Consider the following 21,411-nt stretch of genomic DNA (forward strand, 5'->3'; position numbering starts at 1 on the left):
TAGAGGCTATACTGTCCAATGGAGCTGGCATGACATGAGCCCTCTCTGTCCCGCCGCACGGTGTGTTGTCCATGAAATGTCGCAGCTGTTGGGTCTAAGCTGCAGCAGATGTGGCAGGGGTCGTTCATCTCATCTCAGCTACGTCCCAAATGGCCCATACTCTGGTCAAAAGTAGTGCACTATGTAGAGAATAGGGTGCCATTTGGGACACAAGCCCTCATCCTCATCTCATCTCCCCTCGACACCATCTGCATGGTATTAGGTCACCTCCACCAGCGGGGAGACGGGGCCCGTTGCTAAGAGATCTCCAGGCCAGCCAGAGGGTACACACACATCAAACAATGCTCAGGGTCATTTTCATTAGTGAACACCGTCGCAAAGCATTTTACAACGGAATCCAAAAAACACGTTTTTAGTACTGGACAAGTCCCTCCCTGTTTCTGTATGTTTTGTTCCATTTTTATTATGATTCATAAGCAAGGCTGGGAGTCCATTGAAGAACAAATGTAACACATAGGCCTATAGGTTATGTATAATTGACAGACTGACTATATTCAAACTTAACTGAATTGGAATTAGACCTATAAGACAATTACAGTAGACAGGGTATCCATGAGGAGGGAAAACTTCAATGCCATATTATTTAGTACTCCAGTGGTACTCAGGATGTTTCGGAGACTAGTGTTGACCTCATTTTGAATGGCAGCTGAGCCCTGCCTAAACAAACATAGCCTTTACTTGTGTTTCAGTCATAAAGACATCCACGCCTGTTGTATAGTCACGTCAACACAGCCTCAACACTCACTCTCCTACAGTCAGACAATTTTAAATGACTTACAGACCTGGGTTCAAATTGAAATATTGATTGTTTGCTCTAGCCTGACTAGAGTGCCAGGTGTGCAGGGTTTACACCAGGGGCCAAGCAACTAAATTCAGCCGCGGGACGATTTTTGTCTGAGCTGATGGTTGGGGGGCTGAAACATAATTTATAAAAGGTGTACCAAGCAAATTGACCACAAGTAAGCCCAAAAATAGATTGTATTTTAAAATAACAATTTCATACCTTGATTACGTTAAGAGATTTCCTGAATTAAAATAATTTGTAAAATAATTATTGGTGATTTGCTCTTTTTCCTTCTGTTTTTTTTAAACCAAAAACGACAATCCTCCCTGGTTTACACTGTTGGGATTTTTATAAATCAGTTCCATTGCAACAGGCAAGCTTAAATCAAGCACAGATACAGCATTTGAAATGATTTCAAATAGTATTAGAACCCAAGTCTGCATATACATTCAGTAAAACTAGGTGCATAGAGTGTAGACAAGACACAAGCCACTATAGGATTGATATTTTGCAACCATGTCTTGAGCCAGAGCCACAAAGATCCTATAATTAAACACTATTTGATCAGTTTCTAGAATGAAAATGTTCCTGACCAAGATGGATGTTTTTTTTTTGTCATGTTGCTAGGATGCCAATATCCACTCTAGAGATATGTAATTTTATCTTCAGAATGTCAGTAAGTCAGTCAGTACCATCTCATTGAGGCAGTTAACTTAATAGCCTGCTTCCTGTGTCGACTGTCCCTGCCAGCCCTCACAGTTTAACCATTCATCTGCTCTACTACTGAGACATGAGAGAGGGAACTCCCTTTCAACACAGCAATGTGCTTCTGCTCCTTTAGCCATCTGATGTTAGTCACATTTCATGTGACTACAATATGATTCCCATTAATGATATGCCTATGTGGTGACATATAGTATATATTTCACTACTTTGGTGAATATATGGAGAAGCTATATAATGCACAGTTTGGACTCTCACATGTGTGATTCATACTTTAGAATGACAATCTTAAAGTTGAAGCAAAATCTGGCAGGACACATTTTAAAATGATAAAATGACAAACGACCCGTAGCCTATCCAAAACTCTCTCTAAATGTCAAAGAAGGTCTTTAAATGTTCTGAGCTACTTTTGTAGAAAATCTAGGGTCTGGTTACTTACGCGACTGCTCTCCTTGAAATGTTTAAAGCTCATCCACTTTGGCATGGTATCTCTTTCGTCTGCTCTCTCTGTCTGTGCTGCAGAGTTAAGCTCATTTCAAGCTCTTGCCTCTGATTGGCTGAGAAGGACAGGCAGTAGTGTGTTATGACCCGTCGTCTCTACTACTCATAGTAAGCCTGTGGTAGAGGTCTTCACAGGTCCGGGTGGGACCCGATTACCCAGGACCCGACCGGGTCGGAAATTCTGTTGTTGACCCTCGACAGAAAGGCTTCTGTTTGATTGTCATTGGGTCTCGGGTATAACAACTGTAGATACCAGAGATGACAATCAAACAGGACCCAACCCGGACCAGAGGGTCAACGATCGGGTCGGGTCCCGGGTAATAAGGTCCCACCTGGACCTGTGAAGACCTCTACCACAGGTTTACTATGAGTAGTAGAGACGACGGGTCATAACACACTACTGCATGAGTGGACCCAACCAAGGCTCAGCATAGCCTATAGCATATTTATGTTATGCTAATTAGGTGAATTTATTGTCTTATAGAAGACCTAGCCAACATATAAAATACCCATTTGTTAAGCAGAAGAGCAACTTGGCTGATAAACATTTTGTCACTCGGGGGGGTCTAGACAGGTACGGGTCGGGCCTTGGTCTGGTTATTCTCGGGGCCGTGTCCCCCTTTTTGAAAAATTATCAGGTCCGGGTCTGATTGTCCTTGGGTCCGGGTCCAGCTTTTTGGACCCAAGAAGACCTCTAGCCTGCGGAACATTGGATCACCCCGAGCTGCTGTGATCATCTACATTCTGGCAGTATGTGTGTTGTGGGGAGAGAGAGAGACAGAGAGAGGAGACAGAGACAGAGAGAGAGACAGAGAGAGTCTGAGAGACAGAGAGAGAGAGAGAGAGAGAGAGAGTGTGTCTGAGAGACAGTGGGAGGGTGTGGCAAACCTTCCTGCAGCACAGCTAATCCCAAATTGAAACAAAGTTGTCCTTCCTTGAGAGGAAACACAGAGAGAGAGAAAGCGGGGGAGAGAGAGAGAGGGACAGAGAGAGAGAGAGGGGGACAGAGAGAGAGAGAGAGAGAGGGGGACAGAGAGAGAGAGAGAGACACAGAGAGAGAGGGACAGAGAGAGAGAGAGAGAGAGAGAGAGAGACAGAGAGAGAGGGACAGAGAGAGAGAGGGACAGAGAGAGAGAGAGAGAGGGACAGAGAGAGAGAGAGAGAGGGACAGAGAGAGAGAGAGAGAGAGGGACAGAGCGAGAGGGACAGAGAGAGAGAGCGAGAGGGACAGAGAGAGAGAGCGACAGAGAGAGAGAGGGACAGAGAGAGAGAGGGACAGAGAGAGAATGAGAGGGACAGAGAGAGAGCGAGAGCGAGAGAGAGACAGAGAGAGAGGGACAGCGAGAGAGAGTGATAACTCATCTCCCATCCGAGGAGCACGATGCCAGTCTTATGACTTGCGGATGCAGTGTTGGCGATGGGAGAACAGCTTCATTATATGGTGAACCAGGGGTGAAGGAGGGGATAATATATTTGATTTAGTCAATTTACAGTAATGAAGAGAGGCACAACCTTGGTTTAGGGAATGAGCCGACAACACATCCATGTGATGTGCAGCATGAGAGGCCAAACACACCCATGTGAACTTCTGTCGTAAAACACAGCAAACCGCTTTTGGAATGGAAAACAAAACAAGCCTTTGTTATTGGACAAATTAAAGGTAGGTCCCTCCCCGTTTTGACCTGTTTGCTTCCATTTCGTACCTAGTGAATACGCCCCTGTTGCGTTTTCATCCTGTCTCAATCTACAAGCCAAAACTATAAAAAGTGTTATGTCGTTTGTCTCTTTCCATAATAGTCCATGGAGCCATGGGTTGCCTACAGGGGAAAGTAGAGGCACACCACTGGAAACAGTTTCTTAGCTGTTTTCTTTGTAATTATTAGCCATATATACTGTATATGAGTTGGAGACCGCCGGCAGCAAGACAAACCCAGGAAACAGCCTAGGGGTGCATCCCAAATGGCACCCTACTCACAATATAGTGCACTACATTTGACCAGGGTCCACAGGGAATAGGGTGCCATTTGAGACGCATCCTAGTTGTTCCATCTCCATGCAGGGAGAAAACAAATCCTCCCACAGTGACAGCAGGGTGGGTGGGTGAGAGCAGGGATGTCTTGTGTCTGTCTGCGTCTGTGCGGAGTGGCAAACTGTCAGCTTGGACCAGACGACGACACTGGAAGGGCTTGGAAAGACCACAAAAACAACAGGAAGAGTAATTTCCAAGACAAAAACAGTCTGTGGAACAATTGACATGGCTCACCTTGAGAAAAAATATAAAGAGAGAAAAAAAAAACTCCTGACAGTCGGTGACACTTAGTGGCTCAAATTAGACCTGGTTTGGTGTTATGAACTAGTTTTTTCCATTTTGAAAAGTTTGGAAATTCTCTATCCAGCCTTCCCTATTCATAACAGCATGCAACATTGGAATATAGCTTAAGGAAATTGCAATGAACTATAAGGGAGCTCCAGCACTGAGAAACGTATTTATGTTTCAAGTCTTCCAAAGAGCAACAAGACAACCCTCCTACCTTGAGAAGGAATGAAATAATATTGTTATTTAGTTGCGACATCCTCCACCGAGAGAGAAAGCAATCCTAACTGTCAAGGAGAGCTGCAAAAAGAGGTAAATGCCAACACACACACGCACACTCGGCTGTTCCAGAAACTTCCCTCAAATCACACCAATTCATCACAAGCTCAACAAGGATTTGTCTGTCACTCTGTTAAGGCAGCCATTTCTAGAGCCCTGTCTATCTTTCTGCTGTGTGTGGCAGAGTGACATTTAGCACTGGGGAAAAGTGTGGGCGTACTGTGTGAAAAGGTCACAGGGCGTCACAACGGACTGGCCAGGCCACGCTCTCTCTCTGGATGCGTCCCAAATGGCACCCTATTCCCTATTTAGTCCACAGGGCTCTGGTCAAAAGTAGTGCACTATGTAGGGAATAAGGTGCCATTTGGGAGTTTTGAAATGCAGCCTCTCTCTTTCTGACACCACTCTCCACCCTCCAGAGCAGAGGGGAAAACGGGACCCCAGGCCAAGACACCCAAGCCTGGCTGCTCTCCATGACAACAGATGGCTGGAGGATCCAGCTGCAGTGGTGTTCAGCCCAGAGAGAGAGGGAGTGGGTCATAGGGAGGGAAATCTTCCAAAAGTTAAGACAACAAACAGGCACAACCAGAGATGGCTTCACAACAACGGTTGAGTTCCTGCTCAACTACATTACAGACACATGCCAGATCTTACAATGCCTGGATAGATATTTACTCTATCCAGAGTGGCGCAGTGGTCTAAGGCACTGCATCGCAGTGCTAACTGTGCCACTAGAGATCCTGGTTAGAATCCAGGCTCTGTCGCAGCCGGCCGCGACCGGGAGACTCATGGGCGGCGCACAATTGGCCCAGCGTCGTCTAGGGTAGGGGAGGGAATGGCCGGCAGGGATGTAGCTCAGTTGATAGAGCATGGCGTTTGCAACGCCAGGGTTGTGGGTTCGTTTCCCACGGGGGGCCAGTATAAAAAAATAAAATTATATATATATATGTAATCACTAACTGTAAGTCGCTCTGGATAAGAGCATCTGCTAAATGACTAAAATGTAATGTAAATGTATATTTAACATATCAGCTAAAAACATCATAGATATAGCAATCTGACGCCCGACTGCACTGTTGATGACGTGGCACGCAACCACTGGTTGATTGATGCTATGCAATGTAGATGTGCAGGGGCTCAACCATAATGTCCATCAGTCATGCTAACTACTGCCTGTAGCTAAATTGAACAACTATTTATCGTGGATGCTGTCACTACTGGCCTACATAGACAACTTAAGGTAAGAGGAATTTTACACAAACATGTCAATTAGATGAACCATCCCTTTAACTCTCACACACCAATAATATTTTTTCTCATTTTTATTCTCAAGAGCAAATGAGGAATCAATCAAATGTATCCTTACTTTGATTTCATACGGTCCTTCGTATGTCGCATGAGGGCACATGCCTGCACAAAACCTGAACACACGTTTCATAGTTTCACATGATTGTTGTTCCCTATAACCTACTGGCATCCACATGGGGAGTCTCGGCTCTAATGGCAGGTCACAGCCCCTGATTGGAACATAAGAGAGGCCAGGGAAACCCCGATTGTCAATCAGCTGTCCATCGTGACCCACAGGGGGCGGCATAATTTGTCAGCATAATTTAAAAAAAAGTACATATAAGATATTATAGTCGTTAATATTTCACACTTATTTCCTTGATATTGTGTATGGTAAATATTGAATATGTAGGACTTATTGCTGTAGGCCTACTGGGAATAAAGAAGATGTTCAGGGCTCATGTTCATAAAGAATCTCAGGATAGGAGTGCTGATCTAGAATCAGTTTTGCCTTTTAGATCATAATTAATATGATTATATGGATATGGGGGACCTGATCCCAAATCAGTACTTATACTTGAGATGTTCCAGCAGATGTCCTCCTACCTTATCACTGTCCACAGTGTTCTGAGAAGTCCTGGAAGCGATGGAGATGGTGTCTGGCTGGCTGCTGCCGTCACCCTGGCTGTCTGCATCCTCACCAGCATCCCTAGACCCACACACACACACACACACACACATATCAGTTAGAGGGGAAGTGTCTTATCTCTGTCTGTCTTGATGTTTCTTAAAGGTGATGTACAGTATCTTATCTTCAGCCATCCAGACCAAATCAAATAGAATGAGTCACACTGATTTATGAAATATAGATTTTTTTTATGTGGGAACGTTATAAATAGGCCTACTGACGGTGTTGCTTATGTGTGTGCCTGCCATGGCTGAGTGACAGGGAGTAGGGCAAAGTTGCCCCTAGACACTGATCTTGGGTCAGTTTTCCCCACTAATGATTAAGGATAGGGAGAGAGGAAGCTGATCCTAGATCTGTACCTAGGCGAAACTTCACCCGGAGCGAGTGCTGGGCCTACTCACCTCTTGCTGTTGTTGCGTGGCTTGGCCGGGGTTTTGGGCATGTGGATGGGCTCCTTCAGCGCCCCCTTGAGGTGGATGATCCTCTCCTGGATCACCTCCCGGATGTTCTTGATCCACTCCTGCTTTGCTTCAATACTGGATGCCTGGGGAGGAGAGTGAGACACAATCACACAGTGATTGACCTTTTTTTATCCTCTGGCCTCTGGCAAGAGAAGGTGTTGTATAAAGGAGAAAAACGGCACTGTAACCCTGAAGGTGTTGCTCTGTAAATGATGCTTTCTGCAAGGCATGGCCCTAGGAACACTATATTATATGTCACTTTTTATGGCCCCTCAATTAGTGTGGGTATGGTAAATTACCTAAAGCTACCTTTCACCCTGTCCTGAACCATCTTGAAGATCAGTAGAAGGCAGCTTTAAAGGGACCTGGGCCCGTATTCAGAAAGTGTCTCAGAGTAGGAGTGCTGATTAAGGATCAGGTCCCACCTGTCCATATATAATCATATTCATTATGATCGAAAAAGGAAAACTGATCCTGGATTAGCACTCCTACACTGTGATGCTTTAGAGATCAGAAGAAACCTAGACCTACCTTGAGGACAGTCTTGTTGTCAGATGAGGGGGTCCTTCCAGCCCACAGGGCAAACTTACAGGGGTCCCCTTCAATGTGCTCCGTCACACCCAGCTCGGATGTCTGGATATGGAGCACAACAAGATTTAAAGTCTTGAACATTGTTTTCACCTGCTTTTTATGACTAGGAACCTTCCAAATCATCATGTGTTCAGTATACCATTGAATATCATTAGAAAAACATAATAGCAATGTTCCCTTTCTGATAAGGAGATGGAATTTAAGAGGAAATTTAAGATACAGTCGAAGTAAATCCCATCCAACTTTCCTCTATGTCCCTGTCAAAGGAGGTTGGTAGCACCTTAATTGGGGAGGAATAGGTGGAATGGTATCAAATACATCAAACGCATGGTTACTCGACTTGAGTGGGCTGAGTCACTGACGTGATCTTCTCTCTCTCTCTCTCTCTCTCTCTCTCTCTCTCTCTCTCTCTCTCTCTCTCTCTCTCTCTCTCTCTCTCTCTCTCTCTCTCTCTCTCTCTCTCTCTCTCTCTCTCTCTCTCTCTCTCTCTCTCAGCCCTAGTAGGACCATACCTCAGGTCTACCTGGCCTGATGACTCCTGGCTGTCCCCAGTCCACCTGGTTGTGCTGCTGATCCAGTTTCTGCTGTTTTGCCTGTGGCTATGGAACCCCGACCTGTTCACCAGACCCCTGCTGGTCATCTATGAACGTTTCAACATCTTCAACAACAATCTGGCCTTAATGGCCATGTACTGTTATAATCTCCACCCGGCACAGCCAGAAGAGGACTGGCCACTCCTCAGAGCCTGGTTCTAGGTTTCTTCCTAGGGTCCTGCCTTTCTAGGGAGTTTTTCCTAGCCACCGTGCTTCTACATCTGCATTGCTTGCTGTTTGGGGTTTTAGGCTGGGTTTCTGTATAAGCACTTTGTGACATCTGCTGATGTAAAAAGGGCTTTATAAATGCATTTGATTTGATTTGACTTGGAACAGCTGTTATTGGACATGCACATATGCATTCATAATTAATGCATAGTGAGAGGAAGCTTTAATTTCCAGACCACTCCATCTGCTCTGGGTTTCATGTTTTCAACACCTGGCTCTTTGTATCCTCACTCCCCAGCTTCCTCTAAAACACCCTGTAGCCTATTATACAAGCGGGCAATTACCACCCACCCACACACACACCGTTGTCCAGTCCTGCTTACACATAATGTAAATTTTTGTAATTTAGCAGACGCTCTTATCCAAAGCGACTTACAGGAGCAATTAGGGTTAAGTGCCTTGCTCAAGGGCACATCAACAGATTTTTCACCTAGTCGGCTCGGGGATTAGAACCAGCGACCATTCGGTTACTGGCACAATGCTCTTAACCACTAAGCTACCTGCCGCCCCGGCAATATCTACATAAAATGAGCTTTGTACGAATCGTAGCACTACAATAGCACAAATACTCTCACACCCATCCAACGCACACAGGTGCGTGCACACACACAATGGGGGCTTTACACATCTCAGCCAGCAAGCCAAGGCTGGATGCAGATCAAAGGGAATTGGATGGCTAACCTCTTGGCCCATAGTGTGAAGAAAACATCTCCACTGGCTAATAGCACCTGCCCTTCTGATCCAACTCCCCCAAGAGTCTCCAGGACACATGCAAGGCATCACATCGTTACAGTATTATTAGGTTCACAGCTTGGCCAGCTGGATGACACATTATCTATATGAAAACACCAGTGCTATCTTGAGCGGAATTCCCTTGAAAAGCTGGAACTACAAACAACTACATGACCGGTCTCATTCCTCAGATGTGTCACGTCAAGTGCAGCTTCTTTGCTTTCAAATTGACCTCTGACTTTAACTTTAACTGTAGAGCAGGTAGGGGAGGAGGGGAGAGGAGAGAAGAGGCGAGGAGAGAACAAAATAAAAGATGGCTAGAAAAAGAGTCCAGTCCTAAGTCCTACCAGCAGTTTGTTCTTGAAGGCGTATTTGGTGCGTCCAGCCGAGTCCTTGATCTCCTTGCTGAACACCAGGGAGATCTCAAACAGGAAGAGATGACGGTCCCGGCCCTTCCGGATCAGAGACTTGGGATCCCACACCTGGAAAGTGTCCTGGATGAACAGCTCTCCCTGCACGTCCAGATTCTCATCGAAACCTGCCGGAGATCACATGGCTCTTTACATACAGCAATGCATCACAGACAGTAGACTTGGGGTCAATTTGAATTGAAGTCATTTTAAATTAACATTAGAAAAAAATGATCATTGAAAATAGATGCCATTTTATTTTGCGATTATTGAATTAGAAATGTCAGTTTACTTCCTGAATTGTCGGACTTCAATTCCAATTGCCCCCAACCCTGACAGAGAGACAACAACCTTACAGCTCTATACTTGTCTACTAGATAGTATTATTCCATGCTGTGCAGGTCTTACTGCACATTTCACAACTGTCCCTTAAAGGGATAAGGCTAGTTTGTTTACTTCCACATGAAGTGATGGAACACCCTAGCTAAGGAATTTAGAGATGTTTTAAATAGAATTCAGCACACAGGCCTCCCTACTGTACCTTCCAGCATGGCGACATGCATAGCGTCGTTGGCCCTCTTGGGTACACTAAGCATAACTTCCAGGCCATCCTTGATCTCCCCCTTCCCCTCCTCACAGCAGGTCAGCAGCTCCTGAAACATTGCATTTGGACAGTTTTCATCCGTTCCAGTGCTGATAGGGTCGCTAAGTTTACAGTTCCTGGCATGCACGTTAAACACAGAACAATAATTTCTCCAGCTGGTTATTGTTTCATTAGAAAATAAGAGGGCTAAGAACAGTCATTTTGAGAAGACATGTCTGGAAATAGTTTCAGTGCTATTTCCTATGCCAGACACTGTAAAGGGGCTCTCTGTATGCAAGATACTGTCTGCATCCTAAATGGCACCCTATTCCGTAAGTACACTATATAGGATAGGGCATAGGATGCCATTTGGGATGCAACCTAAGATACTGTGTGATGAGATTCGGACACATCACTAAGTGCATACTATGAACATATAACACAGAGCTAAGGGCCAACACACAGGCAGGGGAATCAGCTGTCTCTTGGGAAGTCACTAATGAGATTGATAAGAAAACCCACGTATACATACTGATGAGATAGAGAGGGAGAGACGGAGGTAGGAAGGAGAGAGAGAGAGAGAGAGAGAGAGAGAGAAGGGGAAGAATGCTTTGATGTTCCATATTTCCTGGGGGAAGTGGGCTGGATGATAAGAGCGCCCAGGTTTCCTCCTTGTCCGCATCACAAATGGCACCCTATTCCCTATATACAGTCATGACCTAAATTATTGGCACCCTTGATGAAGATGAGCAAAAAAGACTGTATAAAATAAATAATACAAATACTGAGCTGTATTGTATTTAAAAAAAAAAAATCAACAAAATATTATTTTATACTAATACAATTGCTCAGAGAAAGATATTTTGTTTAACTACTAATATTTTTTTCTCTCAAAAAGATACAGGTCAAAATGATTGCCACCCATTTTCAATACTCTTGCACCCTCCCCTGCTAGGGTAACGGCACTGAGCCTGTTTCTAAAATGTTTTATGAGATTGGAGAACACGTTGGGATGGGATCTTAGCCCATTCCTCCATACAGAATCTTTCCAGATCCTTGATATCCTTTGTCTGTGCTTATGGACTGCTCTCTTCAATTCAAACCACAGGTTTTAAATGGTGTCCAGAGACTGAGATGGCCATTGCAAAATGTTGATTTTGTGGTCAATTAAACATTTCTTTGTGGATTTTGACTTGTGCGTCAGATTATTGTCTTGCTGGAAGATCCACTTGCGGCCAAGTTTCAGCCTTCTGGTAGAGGCAACCAGGTTTTGGGCTAAAATGTCCATGTACTGGGTAAAGTTCATGATGCCGTTGACCTTAACAAGCACCCCAGGACCAGTGGAAGCAAAATAGCCCCATAATATCAAAGATCCACCACCATATTTTACAGTAGGTATGGGGTTATTTTCATCCTTCTTTCAAAGCAAAATCCACCACTGGTGTGCTTGGCCAAAGAGCTCTATTTTCATTTGGGACACAGACCTTCTCTCCCATCATGTTCCCTACCTTGAGGAGAAGCTGGTACTTAGTGATCCTCTGCACTGGCTTGATAAGGTAGGAGGAGATGGAGTTGGCCAATCCGTGTCGCTGCTGGATTTCCTGCATGCAGAATTTATGACATCATGATGATTGAAACATATTGATGTTGACATTGACATACTTTAATGTATTCATAGCCTATAATCATGTGTTCGTCCCAAGTGGCACACCATTCCCTATGACTATATAGTGCACTACTTTCGACTGGAACCCTATGGCCACTGTTCATAAGTAGTGCACTGTAAAGTAAACAGGGTGCCATTTGGAACGGAAGCCATAAGACTGTGCACTGTAATGCAAAGAGACGAATGGTGGTAAGTAAGCAGAAGAAATATGACTCCTGTGCTTTAGCATTGAAATAAATGGCTCATTGGCACCACCTACAGGTAGAAGAGGACAGACAACTCATTCACTTACATCGAAGAAGCTTCCAGCATGCTCCAAGATGAGTTGGCTGGAATCCGGTTTGTTTTTACAGTAATTGACGTACATGTGGAATTTATCAGCCTGCAAAACAGTATGGGAAAATCCAGTCAAATTCAAATGACTAAACATCTATGTTCTTACATGCATATGGGTCTTTCTATAAACTAGGGTACCTGTGAGCATTTCTTGTAGTGGATAACTGTTTGAAGCTGTTACAAGGTCATTCATAATAATTTGCCTTTTTTTATGTGAATACATTAAGATATAAAAAGGGGGAACATAGATACATTCAACATAATTCATGAGTTGAATCAAAACCTATGTTTTAAACCCTTTCTCATACTTGAAGTCTTCACAGATTAGCCAGAAATCGTGTAATATAAAACACTACCTTTCTTTCCTTACATTTATGATACTGTTGTTTGTCTTTATATCATATCCTAAGCATTTAACAATTGAATTACACATCGAACTTGATCCTGTAATATTGCTGTCTGACACTTTTTTTGTATGGAGATCTCGGAAGTGCACTGTAACCTCGTAACATTTCACATCTCCCTATGTTATGGTGTGAAAACACATATCCAATACAATGTATGTGATTGCAAAATCAAATGCTTCCAACAGAGAGTAACTTTACCATAATTTAATAAAACAAAAATTAAATGGGGTTTTTCAATAATTATGCATATAGTTGTTTGATGCGCATTTGATGTCTAGCTGCACTGTAAGACTTTTCTGTAATTTCAACAGTAAAACACTGTAGAATGCACAGTAAAATACCATAAATGTGTTTTACAGCATTAATGCTGTAGATTGCACTGCATTATGGGTAAAATGCTGAAAAATACTGTTATTAACTGTAATTGTAAGCCTCCTGTAAAAATGACTATTGGATGAGACACACGAAGCTCAGACTATTTTAGTAAGTATCTTCTGAAGCAGCTGTGAAGTGAAATAATATGTTCAGCATCTGCTGGGTAGGTACCTTGACTTGTTTATAAGTATCTTTATTGCTAGCCAACATTGAATTACTGCATGTTGTCTTAGCTAACCTAGCTAGCTACTGTAGCTAGCTGGCAAACGTTAGCTAGCTAGCCCATTAGCTCGCTAGTTAGTTAGCTTTAGCTCAAGTTGACACAAGCCATTTAGGTCTGCTCTAAATTGCTCGTAAATATCTTGCTGTGCGACCTAGAAAAACATCACCCAGATAACAAGTATGTTTTCACCATTACTACAGAGAAATGGTTTGTTTCTAGCAGTTCAAAATACATGACCATATAAAATAAAATAAAAAATAATATGCCATTTAGCAGACGCTTTTATCCAAAGCGACTTACAGTCATGCGTGCATACATTTTTTGTGTATGGGTGGTCCCGGGGATCGAACCCACTACCTTGGCGTTACAAGCGCCGTGCTCTACCAGCTGAGCTACAGAGGACCATATATTACAGGCACAACGTTTTTTTCCCCCGGATTGACAGGCCGCATTTTACACAAACTGCTAAACCACCTTGTGGGCCGTACTCGCGAGCCACTAAAGCCGATGACTGGTGCACCGGTGTTGTATCGAGCTGCCTGCGACATAAGGTGCAGTGGGCAGCTGTAGCCTATCAGTGTCGCTGGCGGTAACTAGTAACGTGGCCAATTTTTCTCCCTCTCATGATTATATTTCAAGTAGGACGCCAGCCTACACAAGAAATAACTAATATTGGTAGCCATCTAGATGTCACCGTGATATAGTCTACTAGTCAATAGGGAGCAGTGGAGGCTGCTGAGGGGACAATGGCTAATAATAATGGTAGGAATGGAGTAAATGGAATGGTATCAAAAACATGGTTTTCATGTGTTTGATACCATTCCATTTACTCCATTCCATCCATTATACTCCATTCCAGCCATTAATAAGAGCCGTCCTCCCCTCAGCAGCCTCCACTGATGGAGAGAGCATGAACAGCAAAAACACAGGGACACAGTGTCCTCCTCAACCCTGTGTGATTCGGTTCACTCGGCTCGCAGCTGTGCGACATATGTCATTGTTTTTCAGGCCAGTAGTGTCCATACACCCGCTCCCCACTAACCATTTGTTTAATTTAAACAACATTGTTCCATATAATGTTACAGTATTAGTAAACCTGTTCACTTTACCAGTAGTATGCAAACATTTGGTGGCACAGAAAGTCTGGTCAAATAATCTGCGGTATTGTGTAGGCTATAGCAATGTTGTATTAGTTAGCTAGGCTTTGAAGTAGGTGTATCTAGCGGTCTTCTTTGTATTTGTTCAATGCCTCAATTGATTTAATAAACTATATTGGATATATGCTGTAGGTTCGAATCAACCCAAGATGATGAACCCTGAAGATGGGACAAAGTGGCCTAGAGGAAGCCAGCTGTTCTCAACCCCTACATTGCCCCATTCTTCCAAGAGCTCACTGAGTTTGAATGAAGACCTCTAGTGAGATAAGTACACACACCCACACAACACCAGCTTAATATGCCCCTTATCACCTGTCTTTTTATCCACCGAGTAATAGCCCTGGTGCTCTCTGTCGCTCATTCTATTCTTTCTTTTTCTATGCTTGTCCTAATTAAGGGTGAGAAGAGCTAACAAATCAGAACTGAGGAGGATTGTCATGGAGCCCCCATGAGGAACACCTGATGCTGCGCTGACTTCTCTCTCCTGGATGTTCTCCTGCCCAACCTCCCGTAGTGTGTTTCACCGCCTCTGAACCCCCTTACCCCGAATAGAGTAGCCCCTGATCATAGATCTAGGATTGTACCCAATACATATTTTAACTCCATCTCCCTCCCTCTCTTCGTCTCTCTCTCCCCCACACCCAGGCACACAATATCGTTTTTAGATTAGTGTTGTAATAATGCTCTTATTTGGTTACATATGTGTTAACTGTTGTTACTTCTATTGTCAATTATGTTGTTAATTTGTTGTTACCAATTGGAATAAATGTATTTTATGTACAAATGTATTGATATTCTTACATTTAGTTTTCAAGGAAAAAGTCACTGTAAATTTACAGCATTGTCCTGGCACCAGAGTTGCCAGCTTAATACTGTAATTTTACTTTACAGCAGAAATGCTGTAATATTTTTCACAGTACTATTTCCTTACTGCAAAACATTACAGCATCCCTGTAAATTTACAGCAGGGATGCTGTAATATGTTTTTTACAGTAAAGAAAATAGAACTGTAAAATAGTCAAGTGATAAAGAGCTAGCGTGATACCGCACGCGATTGAACAAAAGCCAAAGTGTGTGAAATAATGTTGATCTCGAAGCTTGACAGAAATGTTTTGTGTCTATGTTGTTACGGTGTTCAAGATAATTAGCCTATGTCGTGGACAACATTAAGTCAAGATTCCCCTAAAATGACGGTCTGTGTACATTAAAACGGAGCAATCGGGAACGTGAAAACTGTCAGTTTTTTCAGTTTTTGAATAGAAATGTGGAATGCCAGTCATTGGTCATGTCACGCCCTGGCTCTGGGGACTCTTAAATGTTGAGCCAGGGTGTGGATTGTCTATGTTTAGTTTTCTATGTTTTTGTTCTAGATCGTGTTGATCTATATTGGCCAGGGTGGTTCCCAATCAGAGACAGCTGTAGCTCGTTGTCTCTGATTGGGGACCATACTTAGGCAGCCTGTTGGCACCAGTTAGGTTGTGGGATCTTGTTCCGTAAGGTTTGTTTTGTGTTAACCTAGGACTTCACATATCGTTTGGTTTGTTGTTTTGGTTCGTGTTCAGTACAAATAAAATGTACGCTTATCACGACCCTTGGTCCGTGTCTTCAGTCAACGATCGTGACAGAAGATCCCACCAAAAGAGGACCAAGCAGCGTGCCCAGGAGGAGAAGATTGCGATGTCTCAGGTGGGCAAATGGTGGTCTTGGGAGGAGATATTCGCGGGGAAAGGGCCATGGGCAAAGGTAAATGCCCAGCCGACGACGGACACGCGAGAGGCAACCCCAAGAACATTTTTGGGGGGGGCACACGGCGTGGACGACGGGGCAGCAGGAGGCAGCTACAGGGCGAATCTGCGGACTAGGAGAGGAGGCCACCAGGTTACGGGGGCTATTGGTCATGACGGAGCAGGAGTTAATGGGTCAGAGGGAGGAGCTACTGGAGGCGATAAGGGAGAAGGAGAGTGTAGAGGCACGGCGAGAGGAACTGGTTAGGCAGCAGAGGGAGCGGAGGTTTATAAGGAAACCCAGTCCCGCTCCCCGCACTAAGCCAGTGGTGTGTGTTCCCAGTACGGCCCGACCCATTCCTGCTTCCCGCACAAGGCCAGTGGTGCGCGTCGCCAGCCCGGTCCGGCCTGTTCCTGCTCCCCGCACCAAGCCTGTGGTGCGCGTCGCCAGCCTGGTCCGGCCTGTTCCTGCTCCCCGCACCAAGCCAGTGGTGCGCGTCGTCAGCCCGGTCCGGCCTGTTCCTGCTCCCCGCACCAAGCTTGTGGTGCGCGTCGCCAGCCCGGTCCGGCCTGTTCCTGCCCCTCGCACCAAGCCAGTGGTGCGCGTCGCCAGCCCGGTCCGGCCTGTTCCTGCTCCCCGCACCAAGCCTGTGGTGCGCGTCGCCAGCCCGGTCCGGCCTGTTCCTGCCCCTCGCACCAAGCCAGTGGTGCGCGTCGCCAGCCCGGTCCGGCCTGTTCCTGCCCCTCGCACCAAGCCAGTGGTGCGCGTCGCCAACCCGGTGCGGCCTGTTCCTGCCCCTCGCACCAAGCCAGTGGTGCGCGTCGCCAGCCCGGTCCGGCCTGTTCCTGCTCCCCGCACCAAGCCTGTGGTGCGCGTCGCCAGCCCGGTCCGGCCTGTTTCTGCTCCCCGCACCAAGCCAGTGCTGCGTGTCGCCAGCCCGGTCCGGCCTGTTCCTGCTCCCCGCACCAAGCCGGTGGTGCGCGTCGTCAGCCCGGTCCGGCCCGTTCCTGCTTCCCGCACCAAGCCAGTGGTGCGCGTCGCCAGCCCGGTCCGGCCCGTTCCTGCTCCCCGCACCAAGCCAGTGGTGCGCGTCGTCAGCCCGGTCCGGCCTGTTCCTGCTCCCCGCACCAAGCCAGTGTTGCGTGTGTCCAGTCCTGCACGGTCCGTGCCTGTTCCACCAGTGCCTGGTCCGGCACCGGTCAGCTGCTCCACTCCGGAGTCAGAGCAATCCGCTCCACCGGGGTCCGGTCCAACTCCAGTCAGCGGATCCACTCCGGAGCCAGAGCAATCCGCTCCACCGGTGTCCAGTCCAGCTCCGGCCAGCGGCTCCAGTCCGGAGCCGGTAAGGTTTGATCCACCGTCGTCGGGTCCAGCTCCAGTCAGCGGGGCCAGACTAGACCAGGGGCGCAACAGGGAGGTGGAGAAAAGGTGGTGGTCACGCCCGGAGCCGGATCCGCCTCCGAGGCGGAATGCCCACCCGGCCCCTACCCTGTTGTGTTTGTGTGGCGCGGTCGCAGTCCGCGCCTTTGGGGGGGGGGTACTGTCAGGCCCTGGCTCTGGGGACTCTTAAATGTTGAGCCAGGGTGTGGATTGTCTATGTTTAGTTTTCTATGTTTTTGTTCTAGATCGTGTTGATCTATATTGGCCAGGGTGGTTCCCAATCAGAGACAGCTGTAGCTCGTTGTCTCTGATTGGGGACCATACTTAGGCAGCCTGTTGGCACCAGTTAGGTTGTGGGATCTTGTTCCGTAGAGTTTGTTTTGTGTTAACCTAGGACTTCACGTATCGTTTGGTTTGTTGTTTTGGTTCGTGTTCAGTACAAATAAAATGTACGCTTATCACGCTGCGCCTTGGTCCGTGTCTTCAGTCAACGATAGTGACAGGTCAAGTGCACAGCCAACACTTCCTGTTCTTTCAAAGTAGGACTTCACCCTTTTAACTCCATTCTATGAATCTATGATCTATTAATTAATTGATTAATAGCTGTCCACATGTGCACAGTGCCAAGATAAGGTGAGATTTCTTTCTGCATAAGATGTAGTGTTTATTTACTTTTTAATGAACTGCTGTTACTGTAAATTGTTAACTGGCTGATATGCCCTAGCTAACCATTGGTAATCTTATTCAATGATGCCATACAGCCAAAACAACAGTATCTATGAATAGACTAGAGATATGCCCATATATGCCCATAGCTATAGTTAGTTAGTGGTTGCACATCTAACTAGCTGGAATGAAGCAAGGGTGTGAATAGTAGACAAGTTCTTCAGCTACCAGAACTGCCTGATCAGCCTGATAGGGTGCCGTTGGTGTGTCCAGCTTACACCTGTGCAAATCCGTGTGTCCAACAAGCAGGTTAGCATTTTTCGTCATGAATCTTGTTTTGGAGGCAGCTCTGCAGAATGGTCACTAGCTGGCACAGCCACAAAGTCCTAAAATCTGATTTTAAACCTAACTTTAACCCTAACCTTAACCACTACTAACCTTAATGCCTAACCCTAAATTTAAATTAAGACCAAAAAGCACATTTTTGTTATCATGAATTCTTACAATATAGCCAATTTTGACTTTGCAGCTGGGCTATCTAAGGGGAAATTGCTCAGTTCTGCCTCCAGGACAAGACTCATGACAATAAACGTTAACCTGGGTCCAGCAATGGAAATCAATACCTCAAATGTCGTGCTGAAGGTCCACCTCAAACGCGAAGGGTTGTGGGGTCCTGTCCAGAAACAACCCCTAGATAGCCCCTACCTCTAAACACTTGTGGATATCTGAGAGGATTGGACAGGTGTAAGCAATACTCACACCATTCCACCAAGCCTATCAGAGGGTAAGCTGGAGCTCTCACCATGTCACCACCTGGACCAAATAGCCGACCAATCAGCCTGTTACCAACACTTACTAAACTTTTAGAAAAAACTGTGTTTGACCAGATACAATGCTATTTTACTGTAAACAAATTGACAACAGATTTTCAGCACGCTTATAGGGAAGGACATTCAACAAGCACGGCACTTACACAAATGACTGATGATTGGCTGAGAGAAATTGATAATAAAAAGATTGTGGGAGCTGTTTTGTTAGACTTCAGTGCGGCTTTTGACATTATCGATCATAGTCTGCTGATGGAAAAATGTATATGTTATGGCTTTACACCCCATGCTATATTGTGGATGAAGAGTTACCTGTCTAACAGAACACAGAGGGTGTTCTTTAATTAAGCCTCCAACATAATCCAGGTAGAATCAGGGCAGCTGTCTAGGCCCCTTACTTGTTTCAATCTTTACTAATGACATGCCACTGGCCTTGAGTAAAGTCAGTGTGTCTATGTATGCGAATGACTCAACACTATGCATGTCAGCTACTACAGCGAGTGAAATCACTGCAACACTTAACAAACAGCTGCAGTTAGTTTCAGAATGGGTGGCAAGGAATACGTTAGTCCTAAATATTTCAAAAACTAAAAGCATTGCATTTGGGACAAATCATTCACTAAAACCTAAACCTCAACTAAATCTTGTAATAAATAATGTAGAAATTGAGCAAGTTGAGGTGACTAAACTGCTTGGAGTAACCCTGGATTGTAAACTGTCATGGTCAAAACATGTTGATACAACAGTAGCTAAGATGGGGAGAAGTCTGTCCATAATAAAGCGCTGCGCTGCCTTTTTAACAACACTATCAACAAGGCAGGTCCTACAGGCTCTAGTTTTGTGGCACCTGGACTACTGTTCAGTCGTGTGGTCAGGTGCCACAAAGAGGCCACGGGTATTATGGTACTCAGTCAGACACACACACATTCTACATTTCAGTCATTTAGCAGACGCTCTTATCCAGAGCGACTTACAGAAGCAATTAGGGTTAAGTGCCTTGCTCAAGGGCACATCAGATTTTCACCTAGTCGGCTCAGGGATTCGAACCAACAACCTTTCATTACGTTACAGCCTTATTCTAAAATGGATTAAATACTTTTTTCCCCTCATCAATCTACACACAATACCCCATAATGACGAAGCAAAAACAGATTTTTTGAAATTTTTGCAAATGTACACACACACACAGTACAAGTCAAAGGTTTGGACACACCTAATCATTTTCTTTATTTTCTACATTGTAGAATAACAGTGAAGACATCAAAACTATGAAATGACACATATGGAATCATGTAGTAACCAAAAAAGTGTTAAACAAATCAAAATTCAGACCCTTTGCTACGAGACTCGAAATTGAGCTTAGGTGCATCCTGTTTCCATTGATCATCCTTGAGATGTTTCTACAGCTTGATTGGAGTCCACCTGTGGTAAATTCAATTGATTGGACATGATTTGGAAAGGCACACACCTGTCTATATAAGGTCCCACAGTTGACAGTGCATGTCAGAGCAAAAACCATGCCATGAGGTGAAGGAATTGTCCGTAGAGCTCCGAGACAGGATTGTGTCGAGGCACAGAGCTGGGGAAGGGTATCAAAACATTTATGCAGCATTGAAGGTCCACAAGAACACAGTGGCCTCCATCATTCTTAAATGGAAGAAGTCTGGAACCACCAAGACTCTTCCTAGAGCTGTCTGCCCAGCCAAATTGAGCAATTGGGGAAGAAGGACCTTGGTCAGGGAGGTGACCAAGAACCCAATGGTCACTCTGACAGAGCTCCAGAGTTCCTCTGTGGAGATGGGAGAACCTTCCAGAAGGACAACCATCTCTGCCGAAGTCCACCAATCAGGCCTTTATGGTAGGGTGGCCAGAGGGAAGCCACTCCTCAGTGAAAGGCACATGACAGCCCGCTTGGAGTTTGCCAAAAGGCACCTAAAGGACTCTGACCATGAGAAACAAGATACTCTGGTCTGATGAAACCAAGATTGAACTCTTTGGCCTGAATGCCAAGCATAACGTCTGGAGGAAACCTGGCACCATCCCTACAGTGAAGCATGGTGGTAGTGGCATCATGCTGTGGGGATGTTTTACAGCGGCAGGGACTGGGAGACGAGTCAGGATCGAGGGAAAGATGAACGGAGCAAAGTACAGAGAGATCCTTGGTGAAAACCTGCTCCAGAGTGCTCAGGACCTCAGAGTGGGGCGAAGGTTCACCTTCCAACAGGACAACAACCCTAAGCACACAGCCAAGACAAAGCAGGAGTGGCTTTGGGACAAGTCTCTTAATGTCCTTGAGTGGCCCAACCAGAGCCCGGACTTGAACCCGATCAAACATCTCTGGAGAGACCTGAAAATAGCTGTGCAGCGACGCTCCTCATCCAACCTGACAGAGCTTGAGAGAATCTGCAGAGAAGA

At 45.4% G+C, this 21,411-nt stretch overlaps 1 protein-coding gene across 2 annotated transcripts in view; it reads right to left on the reverse strand.

Moving 5' to 3' along the window:
• LOC121536102 (kalirin) overlaps positions 1-21,411 on the reverse strand; it is a 253,582-nt gene that overhangs the window by 33,054 nt on the left and 199,117 nt on the right. For both annotated transcript variants that reach the window (XM_045206551.1, XM_045206550.1), the window contains exons 27-33: positions 12,193-12,282; positions 11,743-11,835; positions 10,193-10,304; positions 9,589-9,779; positions 7,629-7,730; positions 7,038-7,180; positions 6,555-6,657 (exon numbers count right to left, since the gene is read on the reverse strand). In XM_045206551.1, coding sequence (XP_045062486.1) covers positions 6,555-6,657; positions 7,038-7,180; positions 7,629-7,730; positions 9,589-9,779; positions 10,193-10,304; positions 11,743-11,835; positions 12,193-12,282 — 834 coding nt within the window. The remainder of the gene's footprint in view (positions 1-6,554; positions 6,658-7,037; positions 7,181-7,628; positions 7,731-9,588; positions 9,780-10,192; positions 10,305-11,742; positions 11,836-12,192; positions 12,283-21,411) is intronic.

Source organism: Coregonus clupeaformis, chromosome 23 (genome assembly GCF_020615455.1).
Source record: "Coregonus clupeaformis isolate EN_2021a chromosome 23, ASM2061545v1, whole genome shotgun sequence".
In the NCBI taxonomy this organism is placed as follows: domain Eukaryota; kingdom Metazoa; phylum Chordata; class Actinopteri; order Salmoniformes; family Salmonidae; genus Coregonus; species Coregonus clupeaformis.